Source organism: Crocodylus siamensis, chromosome 12 (assembly GCF_052110815.1).
Source record: "Crocodylus siamensis isolate JL-2025a chromosome 12, ASM5211081v1, whole genome shotgun sequence".
Classification (NCBI taxonomy): Eukaryota; Metazoa; Chordata; order Crocodylia; family Crocodylidae; genus Crocodylus; species Crocodylus siamensis.
The window spans coordinates 47,262,233-47,282,970 of record NC_143406.1 but is presented as its reverse complement, the minus strand read 5'-3'; the positions used below and the strand labels follow the sequence as shown (position 1 = coordinate 47,282,970).

General features: G+C 44.9%; 1 protein-coding gene across 1 annotated transcript; it reads right to left on the bottom strand.

The window, feature by feature from the left end:
* Positions 1-5,974: 5,974 nt before the first annotated feature.
* On the bottom strand, positions 5,975-19,843 carry C1QTNF8 (C1q and TNF related 8). Its single transcript, XM_090023753.1, has 3 exons — positions 19,691-19,843; positions 8,789-9,029; positions 5,975-7,402 (listed from the first exon to the last, which is right to left on the bottom strand). The coding sequence occupies exons 2-3, from the start codon at positions 9,012-9,014 to the stop codon at positions 6,855-6,857; spliced, it is 774 nt and encodes a 257-aa protein (XP_089879879.1). The 5' UTR covers positions 9,015-9,029; positions 19,691-19,843; the 3' UTR covers positions 5,975-6,854.
* Between the last annotated feature and the right edge of the window lie 895 nt (positions 19,844-20,738).

Genomic DNA, 20,738 nt, shown 5'->3' with positions numbered 1-20,738 from the left:
AGGAGGAGGGCTGGCCAGTCTCTCCCCCGATTCAAGAGACAGGTCCCAGTATTTACCAGTTTCTGCTAAGCTTAGGACATTAGCTGCTAGAAGAAAGCAAAGACCTGCCATATTCATACAGTGAGGGATGAGAAGAGGAAGAGTGAGCTGCATCTGATGGCTGGAGCATAGGACTGGGTGTCAGGATTTGTGTGTCCTAGCCTGAAATACATAGGATTATAGCAGAAAACTTGATCTGCCAAGGTCCCTTCCTGGGCTTGGAGAGGCAGATTTTTTTCATAGTTAGTGCAGGGGACTGGGAGATAGCACTCTGGTCCTGGTCTTATCCACAGCTACCTTGCTGATTCACTATGGGTATGTAGATTTGAGTGAGTCAATTAACTTCAGTGCCTTGGTTTACCCGTCTGTTAAACAAGAGTCCTACCTGCTGCATTTTGTCAGGGTAGTTAAGCCCAATATGCATTAACTACTTAACTTCTCCAGTGAGAGAGAAAAACATGGACTACTAACAAGATAGAAACTGCTTTTAGAGCAATTAAATATCAAGCCAAAGCAAGAATTGCTTCAACATGGAAAATTGCTCCAGATTGGAGCTATGAGATTTATTTGCTGCTGCATACCTAACAAAACCTTTTTTCTAACCAGGCAGAGCTAGCAGAGGCCACACCATTACAAAGCCAATTAAGAAGAGAGAGTAGGAAAGAGTGGTAGTACAATTAAAGCAAGAGAGAGAGAACAAGGAGTACCCATTGAACAAGACCAGAATTTATTTTTTCCATTAATGTATCAGAGAAAAAGGGGTATGTAGTAGCAGTATATAGTATTCAAGCTCCTATGTACTAGCTGGAATAGCCCAGCACTTGCCCAACATCACAGGTTACAGCAGTAACTATTTATTTAACCCATGCACTCATTCTAGAGTCCTTTCCATAGAGGATTCTCAGGCCCAGTCATAACAGGGAAGTATTTGCTTCTTCTTATAAAGATAACGCTTTTTCCCCATAGCCAGTAGGACAATTACAGCATCAAAAAGAGAACCCAGGTATCCCAAGGATTAAACTTATATAATGATATAGCCGTTCAAAAGACCCCCCAAACCCCTTATTCTGCTCTAGAATTAAAATCAATAGATTGAATCCTCTAAGCATTAAAGAAACAAATGCTCTTTAGCTAGTGCTCTCCTAATAGCTGGCTAGTAAAATAAGTTTCTTATACACAATTTCTTCTCTGCTCCCTCCTCACTACACTGCACACCACCGTGCTTGTCTCTCCAGATCTAAAGGCCTCTATCTGCAATAGGATTAAAGATATAGCAATTACCTTTGCAGGTGCTTTATATAGTTTCTCAACTTGCAAAAGCAGTTTCAGGTGGATTCTGGGTAGACTGATGTCAGTCTATATAAATGGGAAATTTAAGCAACAGCTCCTCTTAAGAAGAGGCTGTCAAAAAGCCCTCTGGGTATGCTGTGCTTAAAACCAGGGCCAAGTCTTTTCTGAATCCCTGTTCAAAACACAGGGCTTTTCCTTGTTTGAGTGGATGGAGAATTTCCCTCCTGACCCCTGTTTTGTTCTCTCATTAGGACTGATTAGTGCTTCCAAATGCATAATATAGTGTCATAGTTCCTTCCCCTCATAAGCCTGTGTGTGGCAGAACAGAGTCACCGAGCAAAGAAAAAAACTGATGAAGTAATTATGTTAATTTTAATAGCTTTGTAGAAACTCTGAAAAATCATAAAGCAACACTTCCCCTGGTGCAATCAAGCAAAAAAAAAAGGGGGGGGAGGTAATGAATTATCAAATTTGCAAGTCATAAGGGAGCCTGAGCATAGCATTTTGTGGTGCAAACAGAGACACCCATTAATTACTGAACTACTTCCACAGCTTCACTATGTATAGTCTTGTTATAGCTGCAGTGTCCTACAGCAGTGATGGAGGGGAGGGTCAGTGCACTGATGAGTCAGATCTCCACCAGCTGCGGGGGGCTGGCAGAGAATCAATTCCTCATCTTGCCATGAAGTGTGGGATTTGGGAGTCTGTCTCAAGTGGCAGACCCATGGCACCCATTCACCCTCATTGATATCTGCTCTTCTTCGGGGTCAGGTCCAATCAGTGCAAATTTAGTTTGCCCCCGGACTAATAACAGATGAACTGTTCTAGCAGAGTCCTCCACAGAAACAGTGCTGGGTGTATCCCTTCTCCCACCTCTTCCTCTTTGAAAGGCAGGTGCATTTCAGTGCTGGCAGTTGGGGGTTCCTACTACAGGATGCATTTGCAAAGCATTTCAATTCTTTTCTGGAGTCAATAAGGTATGATAGATTAAAAAAACAAAAAAAGGCAAGCAACCCCACCAGAATTACTGCTCTGATACAAAGGTGTTTGCATTACATGCGGAGTGTAGGTGCATTTTAATATTTGGGGCAGGCACAAATAGCCTACCTTTTTCTGGTAGAGCTTGAAGTAGGAGAAAATAAGCTGTTAAAAAAAAAAAAGAACAAAATAATAAACTGCAGAAATTCTTAACACCTCTACTGAAGAGGAAGAGCTGGAAACCTATTTAATGCCATTACAAATGTTTAGGCGATAGTGGATACTGTGTTTGCAGCATCTTGCCATTCAAATCAGAAGTGCAAAAGGCAATTAATTTTTTTTTCTTTGGGAGTATGAAGTGAGTTTTGATGGAAGAAATGGCTTTTCCAGCGTTCCCACTGGATTTGCAGAATGGGTTGTGTGGGCAAAGCTGACAATTTGCTTACAAAAGGAAGAACAGTGGAACAAGCAGGCTTCAGAAACACCCAGCACTCAAGCCTGTGTATGGGACAGTGGCAACTGGAAGCATAAATATAGGGCTAGAAGAGCTGCAGGAGGTCTTCCAGCAAACTCTCTCTTCCCTATCAGGATCCTTCTTGTCTCAGCCAGCCCAGGGGAGTTTTTGCCTGTCCAGCAGCTAAAAGAGACCTGTGACAGGTGCTGCTGCAGCTTCTCCAGGGAATCTGTTCCAGTGCTGAACCACTTGTGGAGTTGCAAGGATCTTTCTAATATGTAAACTAAATCCATCTTGTGATTTAAGCTGATTACTTGTTGCCTTGCCTTCTCTAGACACATGCAATTACTATCTTTTTCCTAACAACCCTTTTTGCAATTGTAGATGATGATTATTGCACCTTCCCTAGTCTTCCCTCTCCAAGCTTCAGTTCCTCCTAATATGTATCTGTATCTATATCTATATCTATAGATATATAAAAAAATAGATATATATATATAAAAAATACACACGTGTGTGTGTGTGTGTGTGTGTGTGTGTGTGTCTAGAAACATTTTTATATATTCTCATTGCAATGGAAGTGAAGTGAAGCAATTAGCTCTTTCCACTCTTTGTGACCCACCGAGCACAAACAGGCAGACAACAGTTTTGCTAGGCATGATTTATTTTCATGGGTCTCAATGGGCTGTTTACTCTGGTACCTAACAACAGCTAGTAATTAGCACGATGATTGAATCCTTGTTTAGATCTACAGGGATATTCAGACACTCTGGGCTTGCAGAGGGGGTTTGGGATGGTGGCCAAGGCTTTGGCCATTGCACGATGAGTATTTTCCCATCCTGCTGCCCCACAGAGTTTGTAAACCAGTGTCAGGAAAGAAAAAAAAAAGAGCTGGCAATTAGAGGGAGGTGTCTTACTCTCAGAGATAAAGCAAGGAAGTGCTAATGGATACTAAAGTCAAGGCAGAGGTATTGGTGGAACAGGCTCTATTTAGAGTTGCATTTGAGGTGCCCAACTCCGCTTGGACCTGCATGGGCAGCTGGCTGTGGACACTGGAGTTAAAAGGCAAGGATAAAGAGGGAGAGATAACATGGCTCCATTACCAGATGATAGCCAATCCCACAGGCTTCCTCATCAGACCTGCCTGTTTAAGGGAAAGACCTGGCATTTCCTCACTCAGCCTTGAGCTGCAGTAGGAGGAGAAGACTGGTGCAGGTGCTGGGTGCACATGAGTCCTGAGCACCTGGGCACTGGTCAGAGCCATGCTCTGTCTTCAGTGTGAATCCTCACCGAGCTCAGCAGGAGTTGTGGTTCAGACAAAACCACATGAATTGTGGCCTACAAGAGGAGAAATGGGAGCAGGAGGTGTTGCAGATGCTGAAGGGGATGCCTGTACCTCCTTGGGTCATCACCTTCCCCAGGACTGTAGTAGACACCTGCAAGAAAAGCAATAGGACCTTCTTTAAAGCGTGGGATGCGCTTTGGGAAATGCAGGTTTCGTTGTATTTCTCTACACGAGCCTCATCAATACCTGTTTTTGCCTCTATTTCCATCTGTAAAATGGGCTGATCGTTTTGTCTCCCACCTTTTTAGCTGTCTTGTCCACTTCAGCTCTTGAAGATAAGGCCAGCCTGACATTTTAACAGCACTGAACACAATGGGACTGCAGTCGGATGAGGCGTCCCGGCTTTACTATACTGCAAATAACCAGTAGTGCACAAAGTGGCAACAACGCCCTCCTCTGAAAGGTTATTCTGTCTCTTGAACCCGTGCATCGTTACTGATTTACTTATCAATAACATTAGCCATATCAGTCACCGGCTGTGCTGAATCTGTCCTGCCCCAAAGAGATAATCTGAGTCTCTCTAATTGCCTGTGTAGGTGTTATGGATTTATTAGGGTTTCTATTCCCTTCCTGGGAGAAAGTAACATTTGCAAAAGTCAATGTGGGTGAACATTAGCAATCTCTGTCCGTGTATTCTTTACTTTTTTTCAGTGCCGGATTACACACTGTCAATAACACCAGCTGGGTTATGACATTTTGAGAGAGGGTTAGGTTTTTTTCCTTTTAATCACAGTAAATGTACCCAATTGCATAGGGGGGGAAAGCTGTGGCAGAACTGGCTGACAAGTCAAAAATGCTCAGCAGCCCTGTTATAACATGAGCATCACCATATATCTGCCCTACCCCATTCGCCTCGCGTGTATCCCTTACAGTTACGCTGCCAGCCCGTGCAATGAAGCCGTAAACCTTCCAGGAAACCCAGACTGTCCGATTTCAGGCTCGATTCGGTCAAATGGGACTGATTCGAAAGCAGGAGATGGGAAAGAAAAGCTTTTAAACTATCCTGAGCGTGATAAATAGCACAGGAAAAATCTGCAAATGCCTTGAGTAAATCCGGTGCCACTGGCACCTTTGCTTTTTGCATTCATGATTTCAGGACTAAGTGCCTGCTTCAAATAAGCAACGTAGTCAGTAGGACTCTTAGCACCATCCTAATGGAAGCTTTTTTTTTTCCCTAATTGCACCACGGGCTGATTTAGGTGACTGGGGCTTTTGTTTGCTTACAAGGAACGATTTATCAGGTGGCGGGTCAGCGGAGAATCGGCATCAAACCCACTCACTGTCTCCCGTGCTTGTTTACGAGCCTCCTCGCTTTCCCTTCCAGCGCTGCTGCAGCCCAGGATGGGAACGGGGGTTGGCACTTGCGAAGGCAGAGGCGGTGTGGGATGAAACCCAGCTCCTGAACATTGCTGGTTTGAATGTAGGCCAGGCTGGTGGTGTAACTACCTCTAGTAATAAGCTCATTAGACCCTCACTAGAAATCTGCATTAGCTTTTTGGCAATGGAGCAAAATAGCACATAAACAAGCCAGTAAAAGTTTGAGAGGGGTTTGTTTCCTCCCCCTGGCCCCCTTTTTGCACATATGATTACCAAAGTGGTCTCTGTCCAATATCTGGCCTACTTAGGGGTGCGTGTGTCATTAAACTCATCATCCTACTTGGTAACACAGGCCTGGGTTTGCAGCTTGCGGCTTTTAGTTCTGTGCTGTGAAAAGTGTATAAGAAGCAAGTTAAACAGAGATGATGCATCCAAAGCACTATTTTTATTTCAACTAATTCTCAGGTTAAACAGTTGGCAACAGGAGACGTACAGCAACGAAATAATTAGCCGAGCAAAACATACGCTGCACTGCAATTTAATGACTCCTCCATACAATGCAGATCAGCGTGTGTGTGGAGTAGGAGGAACAATAATAATAAAAAAAAGCCTGTTTTCGGTTTCTAGCACATAACATTTCACCATTACCTGCAGTGAATTACAAGAAATAAAGAGCGCAGCCTGCAGAAAGATGATTCCTCCATGTGGTTTGTAGAGTACTGGAAAGTATAGAGTCCAGTGCCTACGTTTCAGCGGTCTCCACCCCTCACCGCTCCCTGTGGTTTCCATTGCAATGATGGGTCACGCTGAAACTCAGCCCCTAAGCAACAGCGCAGTGTTTATCATTAAAAAGGAAAGATAATGCATGATATCCTATGCCATGATCTTTTAGGTAGCACCTTCATACAAAGTACAGTTATAGATATATAGGCCCATTCCAGTGGGACTATGCATGGGTTTAAAATACTTGCTGGTCAGCATATTAGGTGATGGAGTTACAATAGCAGAAGAGAGGTGATACTTAAAGAAAAATGCCGCGTTTTTGATCTGAGATTTTCCGCTGGCTGATTCAGCAGAGATGCTGCGGCCTGTTTTTGTAGACTGGGCTGAGGGATTGGGATCCCACAGAAGGGCTGAGGTTTGCTTGGTACTCGCACGGTGGCATCGCTATGAAATGCTGCCTGGTTCTGCCAGTATGCCCCATTTCCCTTTCTTCATAGACGCATACCCCGCTTTCCTCCCACGTGTATAAAAACATTACCGGTTAACAACGCGAGAAGCAGATCATCTGGCTGCTGGTTTTCAAGCAGGCCCTAAAGATATCCACTGGAGTGGGGTCATTACCATACTGATACACATGTGTGCACTTCTAAGAGGGGGGATAGTTATAAGCCTCACCAAAGCACTGAAGGCCCGTAGCCAGGAGGCTGGCTACTCTATGGCTGGCTTAATTAAATGGCCGTTGAGGATGATGTAGATATCAGACTCCTCACTGTAAATGGCGTTCTCTCTCTCCCGCTTAAACATCCTCACCCAGACCTCATCCCCCTCCTGTAGCTCCAACATCAGGCTTTGGCTCTGCATGATGCTCCGATCACTGGGCTGGGCGTAAAGGATGGCCACTTCATTGTCATTCTTCATTAAGTGCAGGTAGGTCTCTTTGAAGTTCCAGGTATGGACATTCAGGTTGAAGTAGTAGATCCCCGGCACGTAGCAGAAGAACTTCCCCGTGAACATGTTGAAGTGTTTGTAGAGGTTGACGAACTCGGTGTCAAAAGTGACGTGCTCAAAATAATCGGAGCTGTGGAGAGGCTTCCTCCGGCCCACCGAGAAAGCGGCATATAGTTGTTTGCAGGAATGGCCTGATGGGCCTGACTGGCCTTTCTGACCCTTCTGTCCATTATAACCACGTAGCCCTCGTGCTCCCTCCTTTCCAACTGCTCCAGGATTTCCTCTGTCTCCCATCTCTCCTTTTTCTCCTGTAATCACAAAGGACTCGTTTCCAAAACCAATGCATTTATAACACCGGGCACAAATATATCGGGATGGAGGGAGGCAGCCAATATTCAAGCACAAACACATCTGGATGGAGGCAACCAATGTTCAACCCGATAGAAACTCTCCAGGTGCCTTCAGGAGATCTTGTCATTCTTAAATACCCATCTAAATCTGAATTTTGGACCATCCTTATCCCAACTCCCACAAGGCCATACTGCTGGGCGGCCCATGTTGATAACCCAGAAAAAGGAGGACTCCCCTTTAATTTTGCTTTATGTTTTATGGCCAAAATTATTAGAAGGATTAAATTATAGAAGTCAAGAACATGTGTAAAATGTGACAGGAAGTGAAGGTTACAGTGCTATTTTCTGTTTAGTTAATTAGGCGATAGTCTTTGTTAAAAAATGCAGGCAAAGTACGAGAAAAACTGTTCATCAAACTTCTGGTCCCTACTCTCCAGAACTTACCTTCCCCATGTTTGCACCTCTCTGAGTTGCAAAATCCAAACTGCCTTCATACAAATATTTGCAGAAAGTGATTTTTTGGGGCTCGTATTAGAGCTAGATATAGTTACACAACTAAACTCATTTCAGAGAAGTAGTTTACAAGGGAAGTTAGACCAGGGAAGATGGGGAAAGATGCACCAGTTTAATTTAGGTGACCAGTACCAAATACTGAGAGAGGGTGACAAAAGCGAAGGACAGACAGCACGAGGTGAAATCCTGACTGCACTGAACTTCTGTGTTGGTATCCAAAAATCAGCTTTGTTTCATATATCTGACTCAGTGATTAGCATATACACAGAGGAGGAAGGGGAGATACTATGGGTGTGACTGATGCAGAAGAGAATAAGATGCCAACATTTTATCGGAGATTTTCAAGGCAGAAGGGACCCCGATGACCCTCTCATCTGTCCTGAAGCAGGACAGCCATCATTGAACCCACCCACTATCTCCTGCATGAAGCCTAGGATTTCTATCTGTGTTATACCACGTATTTTTAAAAAAAGACCCAGTTTTGATTCAGGATCCTCTGAGTGAGTTGAGAGTCCGTTAACTCTTTCATTCCATCGGTTATTTGCCCTTGCTGTAAAAATCTTCGGACCATCTGAATTTGTTCATCTTGAACTTGAATCTTTTCCCTCCTGTTATCTGGTACATTAAAGACCTAGAGAGCATCTCTTCCACCTATCGGTGCCAACAGACAGGGAGTAAGCTGCCACTGGTGCCTCTCTTGGATGAACTATATATGTTGAATTACTGAAGTTTATGGGTATTTTCCTCTCTAAAGGAAGAACAGAGGTTATGAAGTTATGGTAAATAGGCCAAATGTAGAAGAGGATTCCCCTCCTACCGTGCTTTACTCACCTTTCAGGATGGTGATGTCTATAGTGGGCCGGACTTTGGGTACCGAATAGGCAGGCTCATTGCTCATCCTCGCGTACCGCAACGAGGACGCTGAGACGGGCTGCTCTGAAGGCCCGCAGCATCGCACGCACGACAGCCGCCGGACTTCCCGTCTTGGCGAGCCCTTTTCTAGCAACGCGCCCACGTTCACAATGGATACCAAGAGCATGAGAAGCAAGGCACTCATCTTCAACTCGGCCAGCTGGAGCAGGGAGAGTAACGGTAATGATTAATGGGATGATTCAACGCAGAGCAACCGATGGCCATCTGTCTGCTTACCACAGGGTGCACTTATTATTTATGCTATTGTCGTAGCACCAAGAGGTCCCCGTCAGGGGGTCAGGCCTGATCATGTTAGGCGCTGTACACGCAAACAGCAAAAAGCCGGTCTGTGCCCCCATGCTGCTTCCCACCTAGGTACCTGTTAGGAGAAAACAGGCAGTAACAACAAAAAGACTGGAAGGGAATACAAGGCAATGGTGAGAGAGTTGGTTGTAACTGGAGTAACCACGTACAAGAGACAAAAATTTCCCTTAATGCCATCACGCTTTACATGGACGCGAGTTTGGGGGGTTTTAAATGAGTTTGCATCATCATGAACTCAGCCACATCCTGATGTAATTTAGTTTGCAGAGTTGCAACTTGGAGCGTTGCATCCATTAATCGGTTAGCTCAATCCCCTCCCCCAAGTATCCAAGTATTAATGTAGTAATAATCATTTTTGTTTTTGTACCATCCCTAATCACTGTAATTCCTTTAAGAAAACCAAAACAACAAAAGCAAATATAACATGTATAATTCTCCAGAGTTTTTAGGGGAAGTGTGAATGTAGGAGGGTATGCAACTCTGCATTTTCCTGGCAAATCTTCCTTTTAGCCTTTTGTTAGGTAACTGCTTTAACACTGAGTTAGTTGGTCAAGCAGGGCTTTTGATTATATCTGTCTTCTCTCTCAGCTGAATTTCTAGGTAGGCTTCATATCTGAATTACTAAATAAGCCTGTTGGGAAGTCACAGTCACTGTGAATGTAGACATTAAGTAGCAATGGCTTTGCACAAACACCGGTTCTAGATTTTTAATTATGGTTTTCTACAGTATTATCTGAAGGCTCCAGAGTGCCACAGGGAAATGCAGAGATGCAACAGATGATGGCTAGGCAATCACTCGTCTTCTCTATCTTTGTATAGAAATGTCAGTCCTTTTACCAGGAATTCATTGCCCGCTCCACTGATTTTCATAACGCTTCACCACCTCACAGTCACAAAGGTTCTGGCTTATAGTTTTCTTGTTAAAAGTTATGCCCTTTTGGGGCCTGATCCAGAGTCCGTGAAGTCAAAGCAAAGATTCTCACTTTGTCAGACACTTCACAACTCCCAATTTTGCAGCGGGCTGTCCGGGATGTTAGCAGGGAGGTAGGAGAGGTGATGGCTGGCGTGGTTCCCAAATACTGCCAAGATTTCAAACCACGGTACGCCAGGCTCCGGTTTCTCTGGGCTGGGAACTGTGCAGGGTTTAGTGACAGAACAGATTGCCACTATGGGGGAAGTACTATCATAGAAAATTCAGGTTGAAAGGACCCTGGGGGGATCATGTCTAGTCCAACCCCGTGCTCCAAGCAGGACCAGCCCCGATTATATCATCCCCACCAAGGCTGTGGCAAGCCGGGTCTTAAATACCTCCAAGGATGGAGACTTCACCATCTTTCTAGGTAACTTGTTCCAGTGCTTCATCACCCTCCTAGTGAGAAAGTTTTCCCTAATATCCAACCTCAACTTCCCTTGCTGCAGCTTGAGCCCATTGCTCCTTCTGTCATCTGCCCCCATTGAGACCAGCCCAGCTCCATCCTCTTTGCAGCCCCCGGCAGGGAGTTAAAGGCTGTTATTACATCCCCTCAGTCTTCTCTTCCCCAGATTAAATAAACCCTGTTCCCAAGAAGAGAAGACCAAGGGGGAAGTAATATCTGTCCTTTGGACTATAGGCACTTTGTAGGAAACATCCTGCTTGGGTTCTGGCTTTTGACTTGTCACCACAAAGAATGAGATGCTCACTTTTTATTTTTCTATCGTACTTCTGTTGAACTCACTGAGAGGCCTGTCAAATGCTTATTAGCATGCTGGACTATTTATAATCATTAGCATGAATAATAATACCTTTTCATGTGAAAGCAGTGAACAGTTTTCAACTGACTGTAGGATAATTGTGATGGTCCTGTTCACAACGCAACAGAAATCTGATCTTGGGTGTAAGCTTTTGGGAAGTTAATGGGCTTTAATATGATGCAGTTTGAGGCCAGAGTTCTCATTCATGTGGACGTCCTTTTACACCACTCTGGAATGAAATTAGGTGTGCATTCGGTCTCCTTATATTGCCAGATGAATGTAAAGGGGATTAAAGCAAATTTGAAAGGGGACCCATATCGACAATCTAGTCAGGTAATATGTCCTACTTACATGGTACATTTTTTATGAGGGATTCCCTGTTTTCAGACCACAAGTTTCTAGGCTTGGTTAGGTCTGGTCTAAAGTCAAGAGGACTATTAGCTATGTTCAGTCATATAAAGAACCCCCCCCCCCCCAAAAAAAACAAAACAAAACAAAACACAAAAAACTAAATCTATTGGCTGTTCAAGACCCAATTTTATTTCATTGAAAAGTAGTTTGCTTTTTTCATGGTTTTGGCCCATAAAGCAGTAACCTAGGGGACACGTAGTAGAACATTGTATCATTTCAATCTCAAAGCATTAGGCAAAGGAGGCTTAATTGTTCTCCTGCCTGCTTGTATTGCTCTCGTCAAGGAGAATCAGAGCATTCATTAGGAAAAATATTTCTGATTTGGATGTAGAGAGAGGATTCGTAAATGTAAAAATATTAGTTCTTGTTTAAAGCGCGTAGTTCGGATTAGAATGGTGATTATCACTAAAAGGATCAGCATGTCTGTGTTGGGTTTTTTCCTTCTCAAAACAACCAAAAAAGGGGAAAGTTTTCCACTTGGGGACTATTTAGAAATATAGGTAAATTTGGGGTCTACACAGAAATAGATCCATCTATCTATCCATCCATCCATCCATTAGGGCCGTGCAGAGCAGGTAACATTCGATTCGACAGCCACGTCGAATATTAAACTGGGTCCCGCTTCGATTTGCCGTCTGCTTGGAGTCGAGGCGGCTCCGCTTGGACTCGAGGTCAAAGCTCAGTCGAATATTCGAGCTGCTTTGACTTCCCGCAGGCTATAATGGGGAAGGTCGAAGCAAGCTATAGCTTCGGCATTTCTTGTCTGATCTTGGTGACACTTGCAGGAATGGTAGCTCCTGAAGGGCCCACAAAGCCTGCTGACTTTTGACAAGATAGGTTCGGGGGTGCGGAGAAACAGCACCCCGATTCTTGAGAGAGACCCTCCTGTGACTTGTGTGGAAAGCCGCAGGGAGCTCGGACCTGCCGGCCTGCTCGCCCCTGAGCGGCCCACCAAGCCTGCCCGCGGTCACGGTGCTGGGTGCAGGGTTTGGGGGAAACGGCACCGCCGGCTGCCGACCGACACAGCTCGTGACACAGCTCATAATGATCCCAGCCCATGCTAGTACCGGACCTTTCCCTCCGGCGTGCGGGTGCATCTGCGGATGCTGCTGAACTCTCCCCTCTCCAGCAGTCAGAGGCGCAGCAGGAGACAGGGCCGACGCAGCTGACCCGCTTGCCTTCACCGGCGTAGGGGCACCTCCTGCAGTGGCTTGTAAAGAAAAACCCGAGGGGTGTCGAGCACAAACTCGACTGATTTCCCCCTCCTTCCCTTGCCAGGGCACGGAGATCCAGATCCAGCGCCAGCTCTTCGTCTGGCGCGGGAAGGCTCGGCATCGGCAGTGCCATGGGGGGGAAGCGCGCTGCTGTGCGGGCTGCGGTTACGGTGGGAGAGGTTGTGGCTGCCGTGTCCGGACACGAGAGAGTCTCGGGCACGGGCAGTGGCTCTGGCGGCAGTGCTGCTCCCCTCTCCTCCCGCAACAAGGGCTGAGGCTGCTACCGGCAGTAGGGAAAGAGGCTGCGTCTGAGTTTGGTGGGGGGAGAAACTGCAGCTCTCCCGCTTGCAACCCCCTTGCTCCCCTTCGTGCAGGCCGGCCGGTGCGGCCACCCGCCTTTCCACCCCGCTTCATAATGTGTGCCTCCGTGTGTAAACTGGAGCCTCTCAGTGCGCCGTGCGCCGCGGGTTAGATTTCTGGATGTTGTGTCAATGTGTTTGTGTGTGTAGGTAATATATTGAAAAGCACTGGTGTGGTGGAAAGAATGAATGATGTATAAATATATACATATTTCTTTCTCATTCCATTTATTTATCTGTTTGTGTGACTGAGTTGAAGCTGAACTATATAACTAAGGTTATTCAGAGGAGTAAAGGGGAGAGGTACTAACATATCGCTGCCCAAGTGTCAATAGACATTGTATTAACTTGATAACTCTCCATGCAGTTGTGAGTGCTCTGGCAAGTAATTACGGTGTGAATCTCTAATGTATGAGTCCTTAAACAATTCAGAATACAAGTATTTGAATAATTACTGTACAGTTCAGTGTATTAAACACAGTGCTTCAAATATTTTAGGAAAAAAAAGGGGGGGGTCGGACTTGAAGATCTTGGGGGTCGGACTTGAAGATGTACAAGGTCCCTTCTGACCCGGCTTCTCTGATTCTGTGATCTATATAAACTAAATCCCTGTATATAGAATAGATCCTGGGCTACTACTAACCCCATCCAATATAAGCATAAACTAATATGAAAAGTAGTTATAAAATAAAAGCACCAAGTTCTCAGAAATCCCTGTTGCTAGCGTTGCAAGCAGGGAGTCTGTTGAAGAGCAGGGCTTCCAGCCGGCGCGGCCTGACGCGGCGGTGCCGGCGAACACCAGCAGCACAGAAACGGACCCCGAGGCAGAAAGCAGGGAGCAGAAAAACTGCTGCTTTTTCTGCATTTTCTCTGGCCCTCCCCCAGGGCACTGGGATTGGACAGGACCTCAGAGAATGCTGACGGGTCATTGGCCAGCCACACGTGTCAGTCATGAATGCACTCCTTCCCCCTCTCCCCCTCCCCCCCCCTTACTTTCCTCTTCCCCCCCCCACATAGGGAATCCAGTACAGGCAAGTCGAATATTCGACCCGTGCCGTTAATATTCGACTTCCGGTATTCGATTCGACAGCTATTCGACCAGCTGCTATTCGACTCGACTTTCACTTTTCAAGGTCAAATATGTCGAATATTTGTTGAACTGAATATTAAGTCGAAGCTTTGCACAGCCCTACTATCAATCTATCTATTGTACGTTAGAGAGAAGTATTATGATAATTACCCACTGGGGAAATTGTCAAAATCTATGATTTGTTCCATGATTCATGAAGCATAAGGATGTGTGGGGGTACAGGGCAGGCAGGTTTGTTTTCATCTGCTTTGGGAAAAACAGTCTATTGAGCAAAAAAAAAAAATCATCTATGGCCTATGGCTCTTGGAAATCAAAGCAAAAATGTTTCCTTTAAGGGTCTTGAATTTTCATACCTGCAGGTGTGTAAGCATGTGTGAAAACCTTTATAATTGGACATCTCATGGACTCTACATGTGGTTGAGGGTAAGGCCACTGTGGTGCTGGAGTCTGCATGTGAAAATAGATTGTCATATGCCAACAAAGAACTAGGGAAAGGAGATAAAAATAGAGAAAAAGCAGGTAGGGGAGAGCAGCAAAGAGAGCACTGCGGCGGGAGAGGACAAAACCTCACAGTCCAGCACTTGCAAAGTTGCATCTCAGTTACGGACCTGGCAAAGGGGAAATGGAAACCAAGGGAGCAAAATGAGGGGATGAAAGTGAAAACCCACGTGGATTAGAGGGAAGGAAAGTAAATCCAAGGGGGAAAAAGAAATAGGGAGGCCTGAAGGAAACACTTAAGAGAAAAGTGCAAGAAAAAGAAAACGTAAAAACAAAGGTAGAGCCCCTAACATAACACTGATGATGGAAATATGGGTGGAAAGGGGAGATGTGTTTTTCATTACAGATGGTTACTGAGATCTTACTGCACCAAGCGCAACGATAACCTTTTTCTTCCCAACGAGGCAGATTTATCACCTTCACAAGCCTGTGCACGACAAACTCTGATACGTTCTGCCAGCACCTCCGCTTACACTAGAGGAAAGATCTGGCAGGTTGTGTCTTCAGCAAATGATTCAAATTCCAACACTGGGGGAACATTTGTCCTACTTTTTCATACTGATCAGATGTGCTGGCGTGTGTCTAGAATGATGTATTAGTTCAACGCAGAATGCCCGGAGATGGCAGAGCTGATCAAATTCCTGTTTGGTCATCCTTCGTGCTCCTTCTCCAGAGAGAAGGGGGGACATTTCCAAAGAAAAAGGACAGAAATAGAAACCAAAGATAGTTTTCAGCGCAAAGAGACTGTACATGGTAGGGAAATCTTAGAATCCCAAAATATTTCAATGTAGAATTGCTGTTTTCTGAGTTGAAAGCTCTGAAATGGGACACTATACTTAAGCAAAACTGGGGCGGGGCGGGGGCGGAGAAAGCAGGCAGAAGCTGTTTTTTCCATCCTATGACAAATTTGGAGACTTTACATAATTGTTCCCAATAATTGCACAAAGAAGATTAAATTAAAAAAAATATGTTATGAAGTGACAAAAATAAAACGTGGGTCCAGGTCAATCAAACTATTTTGTGCTGATAACATTGAAAAAAGTCATTTTGATGTCAGCTATGCAGGGGGCTGGTCCCGATGATCTTCCAAGGTCCCTTCCAGCCTTACAACCTATGAACTATATTTGGGGTTTGAATTTTTCTATGCTTATTAGCTTAAAAGCAAAAATGAAAAGGCATGTCACAGATTCACAGAAGTTTAGGGCTGGAAGGGACCTTGTGAGATCATCAGGTACAGCCCCCTTGCTGTCAAGTGGAAAACTTTGAAGTTTATATTTAGAAAATGTAAAAAAAAAAAAAAAAAAAAAAAAAGTACATTTGTTGATGGTTTTGTTTCAAAACCTTTTCAAAATATTTTCACTGAAAAAAGAAAAAAAAGAATTGCCCCCACTGACCCTCCAGATTTTGTCATCTAGTGAATCAGTATTTTTCAATAAAATCATTTGACCAAAAAATTCCTGATTGGCTCTTCTCATCACATTGTTATAACCCCGACTGATGGCCACAATGTTCACAACCCCGGGTGCTCAAAGAAGAGGCTCAAAACGTTGGTGGCTTGTCCAAAAATGCAATCCAGGTCATTCTGCCTGCCGAACGCTCTCTCTCCATTTCTGTGCTACTTTCAAAGACCCAAGAGCAAAGGGATAAAAAAAATACTGCAAGGCAACCCACAGTTGGGAGTCTTCGCAGAGAGATCGATGCATCCCACAAGGTTCAAATTAGGAGCCAATGTTTCCTACATATCGGGTGCCCAGCTCAGAGGTTGAAGATGAATCACAAAATCATCAAAAAGTAGGACTGGAAGAGCCCTCAGGAGGTCACCTCGTCCAACCCCCTGCTCAAGGTAGGATCATCCAATTCAAGTTAAACTAGATACTTATAAAGCATAAAAAAAGATTGAGCCATGACCTTTGGCTTTCTGTTTTGATACTCTTTCGTTAAAGTCTTGGTGCAATCTGATCCTTTTCTTTTTTTTCTTTTTTTTTTAAGTTGAAGTGTTTGGATTAAGCTGTTTCACTTTGGGCTCACCTCTCACACCTAGCTCAAGTTTGCAGAGGGAAGAGCTCTAAAATTATCTGCAATTTTTGATAGTTTGTCTAAAGGGAGCCCATCTTCTGAACCTCTTGAGGTCTGCTGTTCACTAATTCCTTTTACACTTGCGACCCACGTTCCCTAATGACACAAGCGATTAAGCCACATACACTACGACACTATAAGACGTCCTCGTTACAATAGCTGCATGTGCGTTACTGTCTCTGATTTTCATAAATGAACTTTTGGTGCTTTAAAGTGATGTTTCTTCTCAGCTAATCTGATTCCAATAGGTAATTACTATGAGGAATGGAAACTGTTTTTTTTTTCCTATAACGGTCTCCAGAGACCTGCTCAGAACACAGCATAAGCACAGCTAATTTCTGGTGGCAAATGAGACGGAAGAAAAATAGCTGAAATTTTCTCTGGACAACCAAGAAAATGAAACTTCTTCATGCATTAAATGGGGATATCTTAAAAAAAAAAAAACCCTTTAGCAGTTAAATTGGAAGCTTGCAAAACATGAAATGATTCAACCATGACCCCTGCACTTCTGTTTTGATTCTCTTTTGTTACCGTCTTGGTAAAAAATCCTATTAAAAAAATAATAGGAAAGTGGAGCCTGATTTTTGTGAAAGCATTATGAATCTGATCCATAAGAAGCCTTTCCTACGGTATCCAGATGAGAATAGAAAAATACTAGTCTCATTTAATAGTCTCTCTTCCCTGCAGCAAATCCAGCAGGTTTTTGCAAAGCAAGCATCCAAACTTTTGAATGCATTCCCAGATACAACCTGAAATAATAAACCTGTATTGCCAATGGCTGAGCTCTCACTTCATTGTCAAAGCAGGTGTTGTATAAATTATGGATCTGAACAGTTTTCTCTAGCCAAGGACACTGTTGTATCATATGCTCCGTTTGATCCAGAGCAGTTATATAAGTGCATTACCACTACTCTACAGCAATTCTTGATGGACTAATTAAACACCCCATAAAACAGTGACCAGTCTTAAATATAAACAGATAAGGCTGCAACGTTACAAATAGCTATGTTGCAAACTAAACTCCATGCGGATGTGGTTTAGTTAGCAATGTAGTAAACTCATTTAAATTGTAAAAAAACCCCCCCTGTATGTGTACAGCGTGATGCAATTAAACTACAAAAACGGCCAATTTTCGTCATGTGTACAAGCGCCCTTCAAATCCAAACAGTTCAGGAGTCTCTCCCAGCGGGAGATTCATACTGTCCCTGATGGAGAGCTGTTCTTTGAAACGATGGCCTAGTTCTCAGATATTTTAGTGCCTTGTTGCACACTGAGATATAATGAGCATTTTTGCCTGCCTGAATATCATCTGAGGAGCACATGGAGAGGAAGAGTTGGCCGTGTCACTTAAAATACCAGCACAATTAACAGCCTTTTGCAGATGCCTTTCTGTTGGCTCCCTCTCTTCACATGTTTCAAAGCATTTGGGGATGACTCTCCTGAGGAGCGGCTCGTACCAGAAAGTCCGTGGCTTTCAAATGTGGTTGCTTACAGCTGAAAGATCTTTTCCCAGCTTCCGCTTTGTCTGGATACACGGTGAGACCATCAAAAAGTGCACCTTCAAGCATGGAGCACAACCCTAAACTTCTAGATGTCCCAAATTTAAAGGAGCTGGGATCTGCACCCAAACACTTCAGAAGCTTGGGTCACATCCCAAATTAGTAGCTGCCCCATGCTTCCCCAGTCGCCTGAACAAGAGGTTAGATCCAATCCTTACAATTCAGCAAGCTTTGCTCTGATTCCTAATCAAGAAGAGATGTATCATGCAGAGCTGGCAGGCGCTGACATAGTTCCACTCTGATCAAGGGAGCAGTGCCTGCTTTCATGCCATGTGTGAAATTGCCTTCTGCTTCATTAATGATTTGGGGTCTCAAATAATCATTTTTCTTGTTACTGTTGCAAGTGTTGTTATTAATACGGCTATTGTTTTATCCATTTGTCATACAGAACCGCTTCAGAGCCTCGGTCGTGGCCCAGAACACCAAATAAAAGTGAGCACTGCTTACTAAAGACCCAAAGGTCCCCTCCTAGTTCTTTTTTTCCCCTGAGCAATATTTGGTGGTGTTGCTTGCCAGGAACATGACTGCAATGGCCTGGAGACTGGACAGGGTCATGTTTTTTTATTGGGCGGGCCCTGGGAAGGAGTCTCATTTTCACATGGCCAGACAGTGATTCAGCCCTGCTTTCTGGAGAAAGAGGACAAGTTCCAGCTCAGCAACTGCCCAGAGGAAACACGAGCTGATGAAATGGAGTTCCTCCTGGTGACGGCACCGCCTGTGAGTCAGTGGCTTGGGGCCTCGGTTTCAGCCACATGCTTCGGTCACATGGATGATGACGGTGATGATGGTGAGTCTTCATCAGTCACACGGAAAAAGGTTTCTGTGCAGCATGGGACCTCCGCTTTCACACTTTGGCAGCCGTTGCCAGCTGCTTGCAAAGCAAAAGGCCAAGGGCTGGTGTTGACTCCCATTGGACAGACACTTCTCTCCCTTGGTCCAGGCAATCCACACGGCGATGACTAACTGATGACTCTACCAGCCCTCTGCTAAGCCACACGGGCACCACCGTTAATCAGCTGAGGCTAGGGGAAGAAAGCACGCCTCACACCCCTGCGATTCTTGGGCAAAGCTGGAGCAACACACGTTAAAGCTGTGAATGTTTCCTACCCTGGAGCGGGGGCTGTAAAGTCAATTCCTACATCTGCCTTGCATGTGTGCTAGCAAAGAATTGATCTGCAGGCTGGGAAAGCAGAGAAAGCCCCCTTAGTGAAGGCAGCCATTGGAAAGTACAGCCGGGGCACTAATTCGTATGGACAAACTTATTGCTTAAAAAAAGCCTAGCAGCATGAACGCAATTTCTATGGGGCATGGCAGGGGTGGCAAAGGAAGTGATGAGCATTAGCAGGGACATCTTAAAGCCACTAGTGCAATATTCTGGAAAGTCCCCAGTCAACCCACTCCTTTATTTTGCCTGTCCCAGTGCAGCGTAAAAGTAAAGACCAAGTCACTGTACCAGTATTATTTTTGTGACTCGTTCAAGCCATCAGCAGCGACTGGGTGGGAACAGTCCCTTCTCCAGATCGATCATTTTTCCAGCTGTTTGCATCCAGTGAACTTACCTTGTGACTCAAAACCTCCTTTTCTCCTTAGTTTCTTTGCTGTTGCTTGGGGAGCTTCATAATATGAAAGCTACTGTTCATTCAGCAGCCGGGCTGGTGGCTTCTGCTGCTTCAGTTTCCTTGCCGGTATCCAAATGAAACATGGAGCATCAGTCCAACTTCTTATGAAACTCAGCAGCTGTAAGTGCTGGCTGCCTGGGACAGAGTTGGGTGGCTGGCTTACAGCAAGTGGTGCAGCTTTCAGCTCCTTCTGACCCTTTGAATTTTTTTTCCTGTAGCCTCTTTAGCTCAGAGACAGTCTGTCAGGCTCCTCTAACAGCTAGAAATACAGGATTAAAAAAAACCCAGAAAACCACAAACAGCTCTCGTGGCCAACAGGAAGTTAAAAATGCAAGAAATACATGGAGCTGATTTTTCTTTGGGATATTCAGCAAAAAAAGGGGGGGAAAATGTTTTGCATTTTATACAAAGGAGATGAGGGCACCTGCTAGGATCCTACAGCATAATCTGCAGCTGCTCCTGGGAACGTATAATGTGGAGGTGTTGCCCTGTCCCTGCTTGTAGGCCCCTAGCTGCCCCAGCATGCAGCCCTTCAGCAGGGCCTACAGCCAGTTTTCGTGCTCTGCTCTTCATTATTAAACCAGAACAGAGGTGGCTCCATGTCAGAGGAGGTGTAGGCAGAAGGGAGGGACGGCATGGAAAGTGTCTCCCTTTCCCTGCAATGGTTCTCCTATGTCTGGAAAGCAAAGCCTTCAACCTGGCGAAAGCACGGGAACATACTCTTGGAGGTTGTCCCTCCAGTCTCTTCCTCCCAAAGTAAAGGATGGCAAGTGAGAATGGACTCTGACAGATGCGAAGTGGACAGGTGCTATTACCTGTTTCTTCCCAGACCTTCTTTCAACGCTATCCATTTCCTACCAGAGCCCGGGTCACGCTGAAAGGTCAGTGATTGTAATTATACTGAATTGGCAGCACGGCTCTACTGTGGTTCTGCTTCTCTGCAGGAGATTGCCCCTATCCCATGTATGCAGAGAATTAATTCTGGGAG